This window comes from Mchenga conophoros, linkage group LG20, assembly GCF_057382185.1.
Source record: "Mchenga conophoros isolate Kocher_MC1m ecotype Shallow Benthic linkage group LG20, M_conophoros_male_GT1.1, whole genome shotgun sequence".
Taxonomy (NCBI): domain Eukaryota; kingdom Metazoa; phylum Chordata; class Actinopteri; order Cichliformes; family Cichlidae; genus Mchenga; species Mchenga conophoros.
In genome coordinates this window covers 5,928,783-5,948,746 of record NC_140545.1, presented here as the reverse complement: position 1 = coordinate 5,948,746, position 19,964 = coordinate 5,928,783, and the positions used below count along the sequence as shown (strand labels likewise).

At 37.5% G+C, this 19,964-nt stretch overlaps 2 protein-coding genes across 7 annotated transcripts in view; one reads left to right on the top strand and one right to left on the bottom strand.

Moving 5' to 3' along the window:
• Positions 1–2,183, top strand: part of phactr3a (phosphatase and actin regulator 3a) — a 34,570-nt gene extending 32,387 nt beyond the window's left edge. For all 3 annotated transcript variants that reach the window (XM_085261129.1, XM_085261130.1, XM_085261128.1), the window contains exons 8-12: positions 137–192; positions 377–438; positions 538–678; positions 1,003–1,079; positions 1,530–2,183. In XM_085261129.1, the coding sequence (XP_085117255.1) occupies positions 137–192; positions 377–438; positions 538–678; positions 1,003–1,079; positions 1,530–1,545 (352 nt within the window). In that variant the 3' untranslated portion in view covers positions 1,546–2,183. The remainder of the gene's footprint in view (positions 1–136; positions 193–376; positions 439–537; positions 679–1,002; positions 1,080–1,529) is intronic.
• A 13-nt stretch (positions 2,184–2,196) lies between these two features.
• sycp2 (synaptonemal complex protein 2) lies at positions 2,197–19,610 on the bottom strand. Of its 4 annotated transcripts, none has more exons than XM_085261123.1 (47): positions 19,505–19,610; positions 19,050–19,108; positions 18,805–18,945; positions 18,590–18,719; positions 18,396–18,502; positions 18,280–18,304; positions 17,980–18,065; positions 17,789–17,883; positions 17,621–17,655; positions 17,393–17,535; positions 17,216–17,268; positions 16,929–16,974; positions 16,622–16,720; positions 16,433–16,493; positions 16,163–16,311; positions 15,898–15,951; positions 15,433–15,519; positions 14,579–14,675; positions 14,113–14,159; positions 13,811–13,861; positions 13,291–13,354; positions 13,124–13,169; positions 12,928–13,007; positions 12,369–12,769; positions 12,128–12,255; positions 12,010–12,049; positions 11,806–11,870; positions 11,671–11,716; positions 11,527–11,561; positions 11,368–11,425; positions 11,118–11,283; positions 10,936–11,000; positions 10,663–10,851; positions 10,082–10,204; positions 9,874–9,990; positions 9,183–9,324; positions 7,609–7,895; positions 6,216–6,500; positions 6,037–6,088; positions 5,748–5,876; positions 5,120–5,295; positions 4,820–4,914; positions 4,268–4,367; positions 4,054–4,112; positions 3,266–3,344; positions 2,920–2,976; positions 2,197–2,703 (listed from the first exon to the last, which is right to left on the bottom strand). In XM_085261123.1, the coding sequence occupies exons 2-47, from the start codon at positions 19,071–19,073 to the stop codon at positions 2,647–2,649; spliced, it is 4,671 nt and encodes a 1,556-aa protein (XP_085117249.1). In that variant the 5' UTR covers positions 19,074–19,108; positions 19,505–19,610; the 3' UTR covers positions 2,197–2,646. The 4 variants fall into 4 exon arrangements, with proteins under 4 accessions (XP_085117249.1, XP_085117250.1, XP_085117252.1 ...); XM_085261124.1 differs by having other exon boundaries at positions 9,183–9,321; XM_085261126.1 differs by having other exon boundaries at positions 11,118–11,280.
• Between the last annotated feature and the right edge of the window lie 354 nt (positions 19,611–19,964).

The following is a 19,964-nucleotide window of genomic DNA, read 5'->3' as shown; positions in this document are numbered from 1 at the left end:
TGGATGCGAGATGGAAACATAGGGGATTCCTCTCGAGAACGCGCACAGCGAAGAAGCTGCAGCCCGTTTAAAGAGGACCGGACAGGTTATCTGAAGATACGATGGTTCAAAACGTGGTTTTGGTGTTTCTCCGCAGGAGGCTGAGCCAGAGACCGAATGTGGAGGAGCTGGAGAGTCGGAACATTTTGAAACGTGAGTTCAAACACCGCAAAACTACTCCCGAATACTTCACTCACAGCGAAGTATCTCACAGAGAGGCATGCCATATACATCATGCATTAATCAGCGCAGTAAACAACGCATGAGTACACTTTTTTCTTCATTTTTTAAAAATTTAATTATGAATTTTTAAAAGGAGCTGTTTTTACTTTCTTAGAGAGAAACGACCAGACAGAACAAGAGGAGAGGAGGGAGATCAAACAGCGGCTAAACAGAAAGGTGAGACTCCGTTTCTATTAAATACACTCTTCTGATGCTCTGGTTACTTCAATGTAAACAACAGACGGTGACAAATGTTTGGCACCTTGTCTCTTCCAGCTCAACCAGCGGCCCACGGTAGATGAACTGCGGGACAGAAAGATCCTCATCCGCTTCAGTGACTATGTGGAGGTAGCTAAAGCTCAGGACTACGACAGGAGAGCAGACAAGCCCTGGACTCGTCTGTCAGCAGCAGACAAGGTATGTATTGGATAGTGCAGTCACATCACGTTGATCTCTATGTCTTATTGCCACCACTCACTCAGGACTTATCGCCAAAATCAATTTCACTATGTAAGTCAGTTGGATTAAACAAATACCCAACATCTTTTCCCAAATTCCCCATTGACCTATTACTCAGGCTATCCAGCATTGCAAGTTGCTGTTATCAGCTTATCTCACAAAATCCCCTGTCCTCTTTAAACTTTTTAGCCTGATTTTATACACAAATATATATATTTCTTTCTTCCTGTTGTTGCTTTGCTGCTTGATGCACTGATGCATTTTTTTTCCTCTTCCCAACAGGCTGCAATCCGGAAAGAGCTGAACGAGTTTAAGAGCACCGAGATGGAAGTGCATGCCTCAAGCAAACATCTAACGAGGTCAGCATTTGGAAACGCCTGCCTGTGTTTGGAAGAACATGCATGCATGGGTTGATGCTCTATTCTAAGCTGCAGCAGTCTAAATTTAGCTCTCCTTGAGCATACAGAGGTGCATGCAGGAGCTAAAGATAGATGGGAGTGCTATAATGGGGAGGGGGAGGTTGTCCTCCAGAGAGTTCTCACTACCAGGTAGCAAAGCATGATGAAAGGCCACCGTGTCCTTGGCTTAATCATGTTTGAAAAGCACGAGACCTCGTGAGTTGTAACAGTGACCTAGAGGGAAGGTAGGAGTGTAGGTGCCTGGCTTCTCAGCACTGTAAATGGCTGTGCTAAAAATAGAGCCACAGAACTGATTAATGGCTGCAATAACAGAAGGGCATCTGGTAACAAAGGCACCCTCTTGCTCTCACCATTTATTTCTATTCCCTTTCTTTCTATTTGTCTCTCCAGGTTCCACCGACCGTGAAAGTGTGGAGTTTCTTCTGTGAAGAAATGCTGAGCTTTGACATTTCCTGAAGCTGCTAGAAGCTGCTCAGTGGCGACAGTTCAAAGAGCCCGGAGCCTTTCTGTCTTCGGCGCGCCTTTTTTAAAGAATCTTCCGCCACCCTTGACCATCATATTATCAGTATGAAGTCACGGGTATGGGAGAGATGATGATGGTAATGTTAGCACTGGCGTGTCCTGGAGACTGCTGAGTGCCAAACGTGGAAACTGGCAGGTGGAAGAGACTTTGGTGGAGCCTCTGACTCTCAGGACAAGAGCAGAGTATTAAAAAAACAAAAACAAAACAATCTTGTCATTCAGTCATTGTTTTTTTTTCTTTTTTTTGTACTAATTCATGGACTCCTGACAAGATTGTGTGAATCTGTGTAGTGGGAAGAAGTTGTGCATGTGACCAGCTTCACCTTTTCTTAACTGATGAATAATGTGTCAAGACTGTGTAAAGACTGTGCAGCGTGGGGGAGGTGGCATTGGGGGTTGAATTTGATATTAACTGTACATACAGTATGTCAATCAGAATGGGACCGTCGACGTCTTCACTGAAAAGAGAAATACCTTTGTAAGCACTTACTTGTCTTCAAAATACAAGGCCTTTTTTTTAAACTGTGCTGCCTCATTTATTTTTAAAACAACTTTATTTTCATTTAACAATATGGTAGAGGAGTTATTAAAAAACAATCAATACAATTAAGATCTTGAAAGTTTACTTGACCATTTCTAGTACTTAACAAGCTTCAATGAATAAATCAAGAATTAGGGTTAAAAATAGAGTCAAGTCAATGAATAGCATGGGAGAGCTTACAATAACACCAAAACTTATTCAATTTATAAAAGCCATAAAATAACACCAGAACACAATATTTCCAATCAAATCCCAAACACTGGAACAAAGCACCATTAGAATAAACCAAAGACATCTGCATGGAATCAAAGCAGAATCCAGAAAAACAAACACTGCATGAAAATACTTTGACTGAGCACAGCAGAACTGCCTAGGACAGCACGAAACACACAACCTGCTTTATTGCGTTCCGGGACAGTGTTGAACTCAAACCCAGCTCCCTCATCAGGGGAAGAACAAAGCATGCAGTCCTTTCTTGACTCTCTGGAGCTCTCCCTCCAGCTATAAAGGACACAAAGAAACATTCGAGAAAGACGCTTAATTTGAGATCTTACACAACATCATCTGAGTCATACTTTTCTTTCAATGGTACGTGCTTATGCACAAGCTTTCACAGAACCATTGTTCTTTTGACAGAGTGATGGACACAACATTAAAGACACACAATGCAAGCCCAGCTCTTCTCTGTTTCCTGAAGTTTCACCTGTTCATACTCACCATCTCACTGAGGAATTTGTCCTGAACTGACTTCATGTCTTTTCTGATCGTGCACATCTGAAAACAGCACAAACAGCAGCAGGGTTTTTGGGAGTGGTAATAAAGAATATGACACAGTCAGGACACACAGGGGGAGAATAAAAGAGATAGCAAAATGTCACAAAGGCCACTCAGCAAAAGTCATATTTGATAGACAGCTTGACAGGCAGATGACCTCTTCTAAATTAAAACACATAAACACTGATTATTCAAAGCTGAATTTTGAGTTACAGCTACAGACTGCACTCAAGCAACACAATGAAGCAAATATTAGATATACTGTGAAGTCTATGCATGAGGATCACACCTCAGATGTGAATATTCTCTCCTCATACTCCAAGCTGTTGCACGTGTTACTCTGAAGCGCTCTCTTCAGGAGCTCATTTCTGGAAATAAGGAGACAGACAACCATGGAGCTGTATATCTGATTTCTTTTACACATTTTTAAATATTTTCGTGGCTATCGTGTCACTCAGGATGGAACTACCAAGATAACAAAGAACAAACGACAAATTAGTGACACAAGTATGGACTGCAGAGTATTGTGGCTAAAGGACCCATTTAATACAATCCCTTCTCAGATTCGAGGAGTTAGCAGCATAATAAACTGCATATGGAATTTTTTTAAAACAGAGGGCATAAATGGCAATTAATAAAATATATGTTTATCAAAGGAATAATACTGATATTGGTTTCTCATATACTCACTGAGTGACGAAGTCAGACATATCTGAAACGACTGTATAGATTATGTGTGTTAATTACCATATGGGGGAAGTTGATAAATGGGGGTGCTTTATTTTTATTTTCAGCTACTAGCAGTGTAACTATGGAGGGAATGCTTACGATAACCCCAGCTAAATGATAGTAGGAAGAATAGGATGTATAGGACGTGTATTTAGTTGATGATTTCAAGCTTAATGAAAAAAGCTTTTTTCAAATCAAAAGTTTTAATCTTTCTTCCAACAGAAAAATTTGATAATTCTGTGTATTCTTCTTTAAACCTGAAAGGACACCATTGATCAGAGTGTGGAAAACAGAATTATAAGACTCTTTTAGTACTCAAACACACACAAACACACGCTTTAATTTCACCTTGTGATTTCCTGCTTCTGGTAAGAATGGAAAGCCGTCATCTGTTTTTTCCAGTACATCTGTATAAGGAAAAACCATTGGCACTGGTCAAATCTACAACAGATCATCCTGGCGGCAGGTATTATTCAACAGAACATTGTATGGCTGGATATTTTGTTTTTAATATCGCTTTCTGCATTTTCTCTATGTGGCAGACAGAGTCAGAATAACCTACAGTGAGGTCATTATCCATGTTTTTCAGCACAGTGTCATCCTGCTCCAATTTGTGTATCTCCTCCAGGAGGACCTTCTGAATCTGTTTAAGCCTCTGAGTCCTGTAGAGAGGACAGACAATTAACCAGAAAAGTAGAAATCTACAAGGAAATACAAACAAAGATTACAGTGTCCTATCACACTCATGAAAGACCACTGTAGGGTTGTAGCCAATAAAACATAAAAAGGATTTATTAACACAGCAAACTTACTTCTAACTAGATTTCACATTTGCTAAGGACCCCTGTGTGAAGAAGCCCAGATACACATTTTTTTTTGAATAGATTATTCTGCCAAATCTTTCTTTTTCATATTCTCCAGTTATGAACACACAAGAGAAAATAATTTAGGTTAAAATAAAATGATCACTATAGATTCTCACTTGCCTTTCAGGACTTCTCTGTTAGTGTGCTATCGGCCATCAAATTAATTAAAGGTTGGCGATAACAAATGTTGCATATTAACCGAAAAGATCAGACTTATAGTTCATTTACACACTGACAAACTAACTGACCTGCATTTGGTAATTTGCATATTAATGGAAGAGACGTGTTGCTGGACGGTCTTCAAAGACTGCTTGTTGTAAAGCTCCATCATGCTGTAACGTTTCTGAACATGAACATATATGGTTATGTAGCAGTTTTGTAAGTAATCATTCAACAGCAGTACACACTGCTGTCTCAAATACATGTTTACCACATACTAGATTTCTCACAACATTAAGTGTTCCTTTAAATTGTGAACACAGCACAGATGCAATGTAGTGTGCAGCACTATTCTCTAACTATGTTGTATGTCTGGACACATTTCCAACCTGGAACTTCTTCTTGAGCTCCGAGCTCAACTGCTGACACATGTTTCTTGGGTTTACAGCAATTTCTGGCAAATCTAAACCTTCATCAATATCCACGTCTCCATCTGTTACTTCACCCTCCCAATGACCAGAGGAAGACTTCACCTGGCTCAACTCATCCACAGCAGGCACCTCAACTGTAGGTAACAAACAGGAACATTAACATATTAGAAAGGACAACATTAGAGTCAAATTCTGATTCAAGAATGTTTCATAGTTTTTTTTTACCAGATCTTTTAAAGATGCCACTGATATCTTAAATATCCTCACTACATCCTAAATCATATAGTTATAAAAAAACAAAGATGTTTTGACTGTGCTGCAAGGAATATTTTGACTTCCTGTGTATCTCTTTTACATCACATATAATTTAACAACGTCAATTTAACAAAATAGTTCCAAAAAATACATTCAGATAGATCACCTTAGATTAGATTTGGATGTAGTAAAATCCTGATCTAAAAAAAAAAAACACATGAAGAAACTTCCTGTGCCAAAGTTGAAACACATATTAACTTGTCTGATTAAGGCATGTGTAGTTAAGGTTTTCCTGTGCTTATCTATGTAAGAGACTCTGAATATGTCTTACACGACTTGAATAATTTCCGTGGCTTCAAATGAGGAGAGTGATTCCCTCTCATCTTGCTTCTCATACTCTCTTCTGTCTCCTCGTCCTCTGAATCACTAGACAAGGAAATGTGGCGCTTGCGGCTGGGCCCTGTTTCAAAAATCAGATGTGACAATTAGATAGGATGCCATTTTATAATGAAGCGCAACTTTAATTTGGTGCAGAGTGGACCTAACGGTGGAATTAAACTGTAGCAACCAGGAAATTTATGGCAAACCCCCCCAAAAAACAAGTTAAACGTTTATTTTACCTGAAACATGAGACTGTGCGAGTTTTGAGTCTTGGTCTGACAGTGGCGTCATCTATCAGGAGGACAGTAATGAGTTAGTTAGTTTGAGTGATTTAGTGTTCTTAAAGTTTTTTTGGTTCTTCAGCTGTAAAGTTACATTAATCAAAAAAAGAAACCAAAAATCAGTAAAGAGCCAATACCTCTGCTTTAACAGATAGAGCCAGGGCAACAGTGGGACCGTCCTTAACTTTGCTGGTGAGTACTGATGAGTTAATAGATGATGAGCTTAGTGAAATCTGGGATACTGAAGACACATTACTCAAACTACAGCAGTGGCCATGGCTAATTGTGTCATTTGGAAATGGTGACTGAGCAGGAGAAGGCAAGGGTGGTTTGTCCAGCTCAAGGAGTGTGGATGTCAGCAGGGGTCGAGTGGACAAAGGAGAATGAGGTGCTGAAGAAAGATGCTGTTCGATTGTACTAATCTGGAAACAAATAGAAGATTGAAGGCGGCAGAAAGTGATGAGAAATAATGTCAAAAAAAAAAAATATGGTAACTCGTTTTGTGGTTAGCTAATGATCATGTCTGCCATAGATAAGTGACAATAAATGAAAAAGACATTTCACACAATGCATGAAGAAGCACAGATTAAGTGCTGCAAAGCCATTATCTGCTCTGTACGGCATTAAGTAGGTCATTTCAATCATCATGTGCATTTCCCCATAATTAAAAGATCTATTTATTAGGAATTCCTCACATGGCTAACTCATAAGAATGGCTTCGTTTAGCCGTAGCCATCTCATGTTAGAGAAAATAACTGTCTGGAGTAGAATTTAGCAGTTTGCAAATCAAACTTTCCAGTTGCTTATAAAGGACAAGGTTCAAAATAAGGTTTTTAAGGGGAGGGAGTTATATTTTCAGTCATCCCTATCCACATTTTTCTCGGACAGTCTGGGAATTTCAGCTTAAGTCATGCTTAAGTCAGTGGCCTACGTTTTTACTTCAGTGAAATAATAACTCACACTACGATTCAAGTTGTGCTACTGATTCTCACAAGACTGTTGACTGACATCAATAACATCTATGCAGAGTTAGTGCATGAATAGCTTAAAGACCTGACAAAGATGCCAAAATGAGTGTATAAACATCTTTATGGTGAGTCCAGATGAATTTAACAACTCAGCCCACGGCAGATCGCTACAGATGTGCAGTATACTGGACTAACTTTATACAAAGAGGAGCAAAGACAAAATTAAATCAATAAGGCCTCCTCACTCTTTCCCTTCTGGCCTTTTTGCTGAGTTAGGTGTGACTACCCTTTCCATCTTACTTTGTTATTTATTTTCTTTAATAACAGAACACCACCCACACTGGAATACTCCACTATTTGCTGAAGCAATGTTCAGAAATAAAAAAAATATGCTTTCAACTCAACAAATTAGAAAAAACCCATACTCATATATTTTGCACTGTGCCGTTTTTTAGGGTGAATGTGAAACAAGTATTTTTCTACCCTAAAACACTTTCTTTCTGTTTTAACCCTTGACAGATACCTTACCACAGTGCCATAATATGTCAGAAAGGTGATGTACCTTTGCTGCACTAAGTTCAGTCGGAGGTGCAGGGATTTGTCCTCCAAGTGAAGTGAGAGAAGGGACAGACTGCTTAGAATGAGTCTTGGATGAGCCATGATTCTTTTCTGCAGTGTAGAAAGAAGACTTGCACATTTCTTTACTTCTGACTTTAGGTTTGGGTAGCAGCAGGACTGGCGAGGGGGTGTCTTGGCAAGAAGGCTTAGGGGAGGCAGGCAGCGGGGATCCCCGCGGGGTGAGAAGAGGGGAGCAGGTCAAATCCAAGGTTGGGACTGACCTATCAGCAGCTGCGGGGATCCAAAATAAGCACAGATGTTCAAACAGCTGGCTTCAGAAGTTGGACAAAGAGTAGAAGGTCAATATACACAAGTTCCTCTACATAGAGGTTGGAGAGCAAAAGGTTTCTTTATGCAATGCTTTACATAAAGTGTTTAGAGTGAAAAGGTTTCACTGCCATGGAAACACACATTGCCGGCACCAAATTGTTTCACAGGGGTTTATACAAATATCTAACAGCTGATAAAGAACCAGCGTTACAAAAAGGGGGTTTTGTGTGAAGAGTATAATTTTTTACAAATATAAATGTTAAGAAAGATAACGAGACTCATCATTATGACTCGGAGTAATACGTTAAGTTAGCATTTCTGACGATCTCACCTTTTGAGAGTCAATGTTTCTACACAATAATGAAAATCAAAGATTACCATCCACTCTTCTGCTGAAGAAAAAATATGTGTCACTAAAGGAAAACTTTTTTTTTTCAATGTTAAAATGACTATTAAGTACAACCTGAATTCTGAAAAAATTGCGATGCAGTGAAAAATAACAACATAATCCAATGATTTGAAAAGTTCATAAACTTTTCAAATCATCTGTGGCTGTGGCTACAATGTAGCTTGCCATCACCAGTGTGTGAATGTGTGTGTGAATGGGTGGATGACTGGATATGTAAAGCGCTTTGGGGTCCTTAGGGACTAGTAAAGCGCTATATAAATACAGGCCATTTACCATTTTACCATAAACCCATATTTAATTCAGAATAGAAAGAAGTGAAAAATGTATCATTTTAAGAAAAAATTCAAGTTCATTTTGAAATGAATTTCAGGTGAACCTGTCATCTTTACTTCTGAGAAATGCACTTTTTACCCCCAAATCACGTTACTAACCTGTGCCAATCAATCTAATTAAGTGCATAATCTTTCTCCAGTGGTTTCATTTTAAGCACACTTAGTTTACCAGCCTTTTATTGCTTCCATCAAATCCAAAATGAGCTATTATTTTTCATGAAATAGTAAAATATCTCCGTTTAAACATTTAATATGTTATTTTCTGTGTTCTATTGTGAACAAAATATGGGTTAATATGATTTACAAATCACTGCATTCTGTTTTTACTGACAGTGTCTAAGGTTGTCAGGGGGGAATTGGGGTCATGATACATGTCACCACTGTGATGGAATTAACAAACCATTTGATCAAACATTAAACATTAAATAGACATTAGCAGCTGTCAGAGGGATCAAATGGCTCTTATCTAACTCTGACGCTAGAGAGTCGTTTTTTATTGTATCTTACATCTCATCTTTTCCATGAGAGGAGGGGATGGACAGAAAGAGGTCTGGCAAGTAACCCAGGAATCCTTCAATGAACTCATCTGTTCTTGGGCATTTGTCTTTTTCAATTTTGAAGTTTCTTGAGGAACATTTTCAGGCCTCTGCTGGAGAACAAAGTATGTTATTTATGACAACATATTATACTGTGAAATCCATTCAGAAACACAATCTGCAGGTGAAGATTTAAGACCACAGCATATTCTCAGCTAAATACAGCCAAAAAAAATTAAATTTCTCCTTTTGACGTTAAATAATAAACTACTGAAATATATTCAGATCAAAGACTGTATAAATATGATAAACATAGCTGCCAGGTCTGATAAAAAAAAAAATCTGGGGTTTTTCTAGTGAGTTTCTGGTCTCAGCTGATAGTTTAACGTCTTTATAAATTGCTTTCCCCTGTTGAGTCAAAGGGGTAAAGCAGGGCATGGTTTAGGGAAGTTCTACCTTGTAACTGAGAAGCTGTTAGCCCATGGATGTCATCGTTTTTCATTTAAATTTACCACTTGTTCGTGATACATGTGCTGTGTAAATTCTGAATTACCCATCTATAACATATAAGTGTATAAACACTTAGTATCTGCAAAGATATAAAGCTGTGAGTTGAAGACAACAAGTAATAAGAACATTTCTGTGCAGAACTGATGTCCTACCTTAAGTACAGAAGGTTTTTTAAAATCTGACTGGTTGTTGTTGCGTTTTCTCCTGTAGGTAGCAGCTGCTCGCTCAGAGGTTTTCTCATGCTTCCTCTGCTGGTCTATAAAATATTTCTGTTGAAATTCAGAAGAAAAATAAATATGATATTGCTCCAGCCATTTCTCACATAACCACTTAGTAAAGATGACATTAAACACAAATGACCTTGGAAGTGGCTGGCTTCTTTGCGCATGGGTTTATATTGTTTTCCATTTGCTGGGTGCTGTCAGTCTTTTTCTTCTTTTTTTGAGTTGCATGAACTTCCACGGTTTTCGCAGAGAATGAGTACTATTTATAAAGAAAAGAAAGGTACAAAATATACATTATTATTGTTGCACTGGCTTGAAAGTTAGTTTTTTTGTCTTTTCACCAGATGAAATGTGTATTTTTAAAACTCACTATGGTTTAGTGAGTAGTTTATTAACACTGTGACTGAGCAATATATTTTCTACACCTGAGCTTAAAATTGTATACCTTTAGAGTATTGAAAGGACGGCCATGAAAGTCCATGAAAAAAGGCATTTTGATATTCAATATAATGTGTGGAGGCAGGATGAAGTTTGCCTTTTTACACTATATATATTTACAAAATGTTTTAATAAACATGTCTGCTTCATCTTTTGTTTACTCTTGACACTGTTGCCAATAGGATTACTTAAAAAAGCAAAGTGGTACCTGTTAACCGTTTAAAAAAACAAAAACAAAAAGCAGTAACAATGCTTAAGAAAAAGAAGTCTGTCTCCTGCCTTGGTAGCAGGAGGATCCTCAGGTTCTTCTGGCTGACTGTCATCAGTATCTGGCTCTTTGTAGCTTCTGGTAGAGGCGGCTGCAACTCTCTTGGGCCTCTTAGTAGCTGCATGTTGTCTGCTAGGTGCTGCTGCTAGCTTTACTCTCTCCTTTGGCTGACCAAGGTCCCTTTTCATGCGCCCGTTTTTCTGATACAACAGTGACACACTGTGGTTACTTAAAATAGTGCAGCTTGTAGCACACAATTTACAAAAACATTAATCATTCCTTACCTGAGTTGGTTTGTTATTACCCAATCCAGCTCTTGGAAAGGTTGGGACTAAATCTGGAGATTCAACTGTAATTAAACAAAACCTGTATGCAATTACTGATGTTTTCAAATATTTTTATTGGCATACAGTCGTGATGCAACAATTTTCAGACTTTGAGTCTGAATGTAACTTTAATGGCCTACCAGAAGCATGGTGTGGGACAGGTCTAGGTTTGATGGGCGCCTGCCTGGAGTATTTGATAACCTTGGGCTTGGACTTTGTGGCTGACTCTCTCAGCCAGCTGAGATCTGTTGTGGCATTTTCTGTGTCTGTGTCACTAAACAGGTGCTTTTTTACATGCCCCTTCTTCTGTAACACAGAATACAGCAGAGGACAGACATGAGTACACAAGCATGAAGAAAATGTTTCCACAAACATACAATGAATGCCTACTTTCGCCATAGGCTGCTCTTTCTTGGTTGTGCTGAGGAGTACCGAGGAGTGGATGCCACTGTCAAACAATATGGGAAGTATAGATTTAAGAAAGATTTGTAACAAAATATTAATATTTAAGACAAATAAAAGTCACAGAACATTCTCAATGGGGCCTACTTGCTCTGTATGCCACAGGTGTTTATGTTCTCCTTCTAAAATGAAATAAGTGAAACAAGACTGTTAACTTTAATCCTGAATTTTCTAAGTTCTCATGCTGATACATGTCAATACATAAAACTGACTCACATTAGTAACACTTACCTCAGAACTGAAGGGTGTATTGGTCCTGAATGCAAAAACGTCATCTCTATACAACAGGGGAAAAAACTATTACATTCACTGAAAGACAAATCTATCTTCAAATATCTTTGAAATGTTTTAATCGACTTAGATTACCTCCGCCTCACAGAGTTTGTTTTGGTTCTGCTGTAGGATGTAATTGGGTTTCTGGATGTTTCTCTCTAAAATACATCAAATGAATCAATAAATTATCTTTAGTAAAATAAATACAGAAAAGTGCTTTCAATGTTTTTTTTAAAAACTATATTTTAAAAATTACTCAAATTAATCCTAGACATAATTCAAATATTGATCACTTACTTTTCCAGTTGATAACCAGCTCATATTGAAGATTGTTCTACTACAAAAACAGCTCCATTAATGACATTATTGAAGTGGAAATTTAAAATGGAAAAATTACAGCCCTAAATGTTCATACCTGTTGACAAGAGAAGGAAACCAGTTCTGAGTGAGCTTTTCAGAAGTGTGTTTTTCTTTAGATTGGCCATTATCCTTATAGCGGCTAGAGATGAGCTTCACCATGCTGCCTGCAGCCTCTGAGTCTCTCTGAGAGCAGAAATTTGAAGGAATAAAAAAACCAAAGAAACAAAAAAAACCTTAATTCTTAACAAGAATTTTGGACTTGACATTAAGCTGCATAAACTTCACAGAAGTCATACCTTTTCTTTGTCTAATTGAGCCCTCTTACTTTCAGTTTCAGATTTGAGTGTTTTTTTCTCCTTTAGAGTTTTAGTTGTGGAGGTCTGGAGAACAGCACTAGTCTCCAGTGACGTCTGGCCCTTGCTCTTCCTTTTTGCACGGCCATTGCTCTGGGCATGTTGCGGCTTGGAAGTACATAATGAGGAAACATACTGGTCTTCTGCATTTGTTTCATTCGAGTCCCTTCTCATATCAGATGCTTCAGGAGGTGGAGAGTCTTTGTTCCTCTCCTTAAGGACCTGCTGCAGTCGCTCGCTGAGCTGGATATGCAGTTGCTTTTGGCAGACTGAGCTCGAGGCTGAAACTGACCACTTCGATGATAAGGAGCGCTCCTGAGGACGCAGCATAGCTGAACAAGGTTCTAAAGAGAGGAAAATAACTGTAATCAAAACCCTGATAATTGTTAATGGCATTAACATTTAACTAGCTTGTTTTTTGTATATTTTACTAGCTGTAATGTACAATGACAGTTTCATAATTTTAGCGATACTGAAGATATTTTTTGCCGCCTTAGTTTACCAGATCTTGGCAGGGAACTCGTTTTCTGTGTTGGCATCATCAGCATTTTTGAAACTGAAAATTTGTGCCAATTAGAAGCCCTGTAATTTAAATAAAAACATAAATATACTCAGATAGACCCATTACATACAGATATCAATCAGAACACTGGCTATGCAGCTATGCAAACAGACTGGAGGTTCTTCATGATACTTGCATGTTACTCCCAGTTTGGGGTTGGGTGTCAGGCACAAAATTCTCCTCTGCAAGTGAAAAGGCCAGTAATGGGTTGAGTCTTTAAACAAATAAAGCTGTATGTAACAAAGATAATACAGTTTATTTCTGAGTTAAGCAAAAAACAATGAAAATATATTTATATCATACCTCTGGATTTTTCTCCTCCTTGTTCAGCCAGAACCATGTTCACAGCATCTTTCAGTGGTATGCTCTGCAAATGACAGCAAATGAAACTGTATGATATTTCATATTTAGCAGAACACAGTTATTTACTTTGTGCCTCATACTAAATCCTCTGTTGCTTATAATTGCTGCACTGACTGCATTGTTAAGAACCCAACAGCAACGATTTTTACATCACTTTATTCTGACTGTGTGGAAATTATGTCTTTACATCAGGCTATGAGCATTAACCAAACAAACAAAAAAAAGAACAAACCAGTACCCTGATGGAAATTCAATGGTTAGGTGACCAGAGGAGGTCTAGATAAGTCTAGGTAGTTAAAACATCGAATTATTAAGAAACGTGAAAAGCAAAACCCCTTTTTACACAGCTGGATCATATTATGGTCTCCTTTAATCAAAAAGGTTAAAAAGATCATGCAAAAGTAGCAACAGTAGTAAAAAAAAAAATTAAAAAATTAAATCATTTATAGATAGACTGTACCTTTTTGTATTTGTCACCTTTATTCTCGATGGCCGGTTTAGAGGCTGTGCTCTGTAGAGATGCATCACATCGATAGTAACTGAATAACTGAATTTCCTGGACCTGATGTATAACTACTCCTAACTTGGCTAAACAGTACACATTACAAAAACATGAACATTTACTTTACACTATTTGTGCGGTATGCAAGGACTTACAGTATAAAGCAATATAATCAGAGTATAACTAAAACTTAATACTGAATACATTAAAGAGTAGCTGCTATGACTGCAGTTCTTAACAGTGGTGATATGTGAACTAACCACTTCAAGAGGTGACTTTTCTGTTCCAATGCCATTGGCTGGAGTGTCTAAAAAGGAGGACAAAAAATATCATACTCATTCAGGATTTATTCAGTGGTTGAGAATGATACAACTGAGCACAAATGAAACAACTGGACACATAATAACTACTTAGTATTTACATACGAACTAAACTAACCCCAAAGGACATGAGGAATCTGATTCAGCTCTAGTATCTTTACATGTTTACTCTATCCATACTCTAAAGAGTTATAATACAGTCTATTAAAAAAAAGCAAAAATTACTTGTATAGGGTGTTCTTTTTGTCTTCTTTCACAACTTGTATATTTAGTTGTTTTTGTGATTATGTTTATTCTTGTGATGTAGCCCATTTATTTCTCTCACCAATAAAATAAAGCCTGTAACTTAGTACAATTGCTGGAATTGGTGTGGCTGCAGTTCTTCACACTTTGTACTGTCACCTACTTGATGCAAGAGAGAAGGAACGATGCACACTTCCAGCTCCGCCGCTGCTAAAAAAGGCAGTGGCCTCAGAAATCTTCATCTTGGCTGGGGTGACCACCTGGAGGGAAAATCAGATGTCTATAAATCTTTATGATGGTCTGTTTTGTAGATTTTATTTCACATCAATAATAACACAGAAGTCTTTACAGAATAACTTCTGTGTTTAAGAGGAATTTAGTGTTTAATCCATGGTGAGGAAAATACTGCTCAATATTTATTTGGTGGCTTGTGTGCTCCCTCTGCTGTTAAGTTTCAGGTGTGCCTTTCTATTGAAGTATCACAACCAAGAGTTGTCTTACACTTTCATTATATAACTGATGCCAGCCTTAAAAAAGATGTTAGAGTGTAGCTGTTAACATTTATATTAATAAATGGATAAATATTTGCAAATACTGACTTTAGCTGAGGAATTGTTTGTTGTATCAATCTTCGTTAACTTCCAACTTGTGTTTTGACTCATTCGTTTTCTCTGAACTGATCTTTTTCTGCTTTCCTTCTTATTTTGCAGGTAGTTGCATGTGCTGTATGTGTTGCATTGCTACATTAAATAATATTATACACATTACAGGGATTTTCCTGCATATCTCTAGAAGCAGCTAGTATTTTAACCGTTTTCAGTGGGGTTTAATTTATAAAGCAGAATTTTGTTCATACCCAGAAATACCAGGAAAAATATGCACACTTCTGTAAAGTAAGCTAAAACACTGCCTTCACTGACTTAACTTTATGTTGATATCAATCATGGTATGCCCCTGCTCCCACTCCATTTTCCTGTCTAGTCTAAACTGTCTGTAATTTAAAATTTAAATCTCTACCTGTGCTGGTGCAGCTGTAGCAGGTAAAACGTAGTTGACAGTACTTTTTTCACTTTCACCAAGAGACACCTGGCTCTCTGGAACAACCTAAAAAAAGATGAACATACAGGATGAAAAATATTTTTAGACATTAACAAAAGATTTCTGATACAATAAAACCACATGAATAAAAAACCCCACACACAAAAGCTTGCACCCATTATAATTTCGATTTAAATTAAGAATAAATATTATACATTTCAATATATTACACTACCAAATGTCCTTGGAGAAGATACAGAAAGCACTGAAGCATAAAGCGCTTTGAGAATCAGAGGACAAAAGCGCTATAGGAACCAGTCAATTTACCATTTAAACCCAACTCCAGCTCAAATATTGACAGTTTAATAAACACTGGAATCTGAGATGACAACTAATTATTACAGAAGTACAATAAGAGCATTACGTTGACAAACCAATGTTTACCTGAGTGTTGTTCTCCATTAAAGATCTAGCTGTAGCTTTCACTACAGATGAGCCCTGACGGAAGAAGAAAGTCTTAATCCAAATACTTAAATTCATCATGACCACAGTTTAGCTTCTGTTTGGAGCCCCATTCTATCAGTGGAAAATATAGACTTTTCCACTTGTTGTGAAAGTCTTTTTAACATTAATGTATACCTTAGAATTTACTTGTCATGTATCTATTGTGGTGTAGCAAGAAAATTCAGTAAAGACAGATAGACTCTACTTTATTTTTGCTGTGTCCATAGACATTTTGCACAGCCTGCAGGATGTCCAGCGAGGAGCTGAAATGGATCGTAAGAGTGGATCCTTCAGCTGCACCAACAATGACCACCTCTGACAGCTTGATCTGCAAGACCTGCCTCTTACCCTCCTCTGGACATTAAGAAATTTTTTATTAGAGAAAATACTTATACGAAATGGCAAAGTCGCATGCAAATAAAAATTCAGTGAATGCGAGCAGGCACATATGCATTGGCCTTTGTGTATACATTACCTTTTACAGTGTAGCTTTGGACTTCATGCTCATTGAGACATATAGTTTCCCAGTGGCTATCCTTTGAGGGTAAACCAAAGTTTGTTAAGCAGATGTTGACTGTGCTAAGCAAAAGTTGAGATTTTTTAATGTGTATATTACTATGTATATTGTATATGTGTGTATATTACTGATTTGAGGTATCTGTACCTCTTCATCAGCCAAGGAGAAGTAAAAAGAGATGCTGTGGCTGCCGAGGTTGAAGTCAATCCAGAATTCCTCAAGTTTCTCATCCGAGGGCATCAGCAACTGACAACATAACCACAACCTTATTATAACAGCAACTTATAGTATTAACAATACAGCATGAATTTGGACATAAGCTGTTATTAGATTAAACAGACTAGGACTGTGTGGTGAGAGATACCTTATGTGTGTTCAGACAATTAATAACTGAGTTGTTTCAAATTCAGTTTTGTTTTTCACATTTTAGAACAGAATCCCTGTTGATACTGACCTCACTGCTGTCCAGATAAGCTTCCAAACAAGGGTAGGAATACACCCTACAGTGCACAAAGAATTGTGTCATCAGAACTTTCAGTAAATCTTTCCAGTCAATATGGCCCAAATACAGAATGTAATTAGAGATTTTTATTAAAAGAGCTTGGCGAAAGAATTTGTAAAATGCAATATTCTTAGAGAAATAGACAAACATATGAAAATTCATATTAACTCAGGTTTAGAATGAAAGTTACAAATGAAACCACATGTGTTGTATAGCACTGAGCTCTGTTATGTATGTACCTTCTCTTGTCTCCCTGCATCCCATTCACCATGTTTAGAAATGTACGACAAGCCTGAAATCACACACACTTGCATTCAATTTTATGCAGCCTTTCAGCATAAACAACATCAGCAACAGCACCAGTACATCAAAAATCAAAAGCAAATATAAAATAAACCAAAACAGACTAATGTTACCGTCTCAAATTCAGAATCACGTATTTTGGCAAATGCACTGGCCACAAGGCTCATTCTGAACCATTTATATGCAAGTTCCTTCCTCTGGTCAGTTGTGGCCATTCTGCACAATGCCTCCATCAAGGATGACTGAAAGTCATAGTCTGAGGGGGAAACAGAAACAGTGTTTTACATATTTTATTTTTAATAGTAATTCTGGGTAAAGAGAAACGTATAAAGAAAGCTTACCACCAACATCCATTATATGATCAGCCAGTTTGATCCTGTAATCAAATGAGCAATCTACTTCTTAATAATTAGTAAATGTGGTAATTCATTCTTGATTGTGATCATTCATGTTTCCAATTGTATTACATTTAATGTTAATAATCATTTAAGAAAACTACAGTGACATACATGATATCAGAGGCCTCTTGTGACATTAGGATCTTCGTGTCTTTTTTAAGTTCCACTGGGATTTTATCCAGAATTAAGTTGAATTTCCGAATTGCCTGTTAAAACATTATTAGGCAGTTAATCAACTGTACCAAACAGAGGTCTTTCAGGTTCAGTGTTACTCTAAAAAAATTAGATAAACTATTGTACACCTCTTTCTGGATCAGGACGTAGATTCTAGGGTCAACAGCCAACTGGCCAATAGGATACAGAAAGGACTCAGTGATTTTGTATGTCCCTGCAAAAATAAAATAAAACATGGTATAGCAGACAAAGTCAATACTTTCTTCTTGTATACAGAGTCATCATTAAATTGCTGTAAACTTATTAGAAACCTCTTTTAAGTTAGAAACTCTTATCCATCTTACACTTAAATATGTCCCCATTCACTTTTTTAAACAGTATAAAAAGATGTCATTATCTACAGTACATAGAGATATGTAAATCCATACCCTCTTCGCATGCCTGATGAACCACCTTTAACATAGAGAAAGTAAAAACAAACCAAATTAAGAATACTGAAACAGTTGACTTTACAAAGTGTGTTTCTTATTAGAAGTTAGCTCACCGTTAAAGCATTTAAAAAGTCTTCAGAGAGGTTTATTAAGTTCTCATCCCACTGCAGCCCACACTGAATCCACAGTTGTCTGCATTTTTCAAACCACTCCACCATCTGCACAAAAAAGGGTTCAATCAGACTACATAAGTTTACAGAACCCACATAGTATGTACCTTTATGTATTATTACGTGTGTACTCATCTTTTTTATTAGACCCTGTGCTATTAACCCCAAAAGTCCTTGGTCACCACCAGGTAGTATTAGGTGTTTTCCACACTTGTAAAGACTGGCAAATCCCAGACTGGCCAATTTGGGGTCTTTTTGAGCCAAACCCTATGGAACATAAATATGGTTTCATTAATTCCACTGATAACGCAGCATCATATTGTGTAACTGGGTGTTTTGAGTTTTATCTCACCCTGCAGATAAGTTTATCCAATTTGCTGAGAAACTGTTGAGAGCATTTCATGGGAGTCTCTTCATAAATCTCCCTCTGCAAGAACACATCCAGTGCTCGGACATCTCCGGACTTTACCGCCTCACTGATTATGTGCTCCAACTAAAAGGTTGAAGTATACAATTTACTTTTCACCATTAGGCCTGAATATTGATTAATTAAGTGATAGGAATATTTACAAAGGGAGAAAGTGTATGCATTCCCACCTGCGTGTTCTGTGCAGGTGCCATCCTTGTGAGAAAAGGTTTTAGCCTCTTTAAATTGACTGTAAACAAAAACAGCAGACATAAACCTACCAATCATAGGCCTATCTTAAAAGGCCTCACTTTATATAAATTATGTATTGACATGTAATTTTCAGAAGTTTAATTAATTTGCCATCAAAAAGCTAAACACTAAGTTATCTGTTATCTTCACATGAGCCTACATGAGATGCTTTATATAAATGTATTGCAGTACATGCAATCTGAGCTATGTCATGAGATATGCTGCTAACCTTTATGACCTCATCAGGCTTTATTGAAGTTAGCTAGCTTAACTTTGATGCTAATAGAAGCTAAACTTTCTCCGAGCCAACAATAATTTCAGACCATAACCATCAGCTAGCCCGGGATTACTACATACCTTAGGGAGATAATATTATATACACAGCTCTACTTACTGTGCTGTCAAATTTGGCACAAAAAGAGGACATGACAGGTTGCTTCTTATTTTAAGTTTTTCAGTTGATCCCCACAACGCGCGCGAAGTCTTTGCATTCTTTGCGCACGCGCGAGAGGGTTTACGTCCAGCCGGAACTGTCGACTCCGTTCATAATACAGTAAGACAACATTAAATACATTTTTAAAAAATCCTGTATACAGGCACTGTTGCTCAGCAGCTCTTTAGTCTGATTGATTTGAAATAGATCTGCTTATTCACCAGGGACAAGAGAACCATGTTTAGATTTTTTTTTTCTGTTTTGCGGTATAGTAAGTAATATTAAAGGGTAAACTGTAAGTATTTGTACTTAATTTTGTTCACATTTTTAAACTTTCTTTTCTACTACAGTTGTCTGACTGCTTTATTTATCAGTTACTTTTCAGGATCTTGCCGTTCTGTCCAGTTATACTATCCTCCCC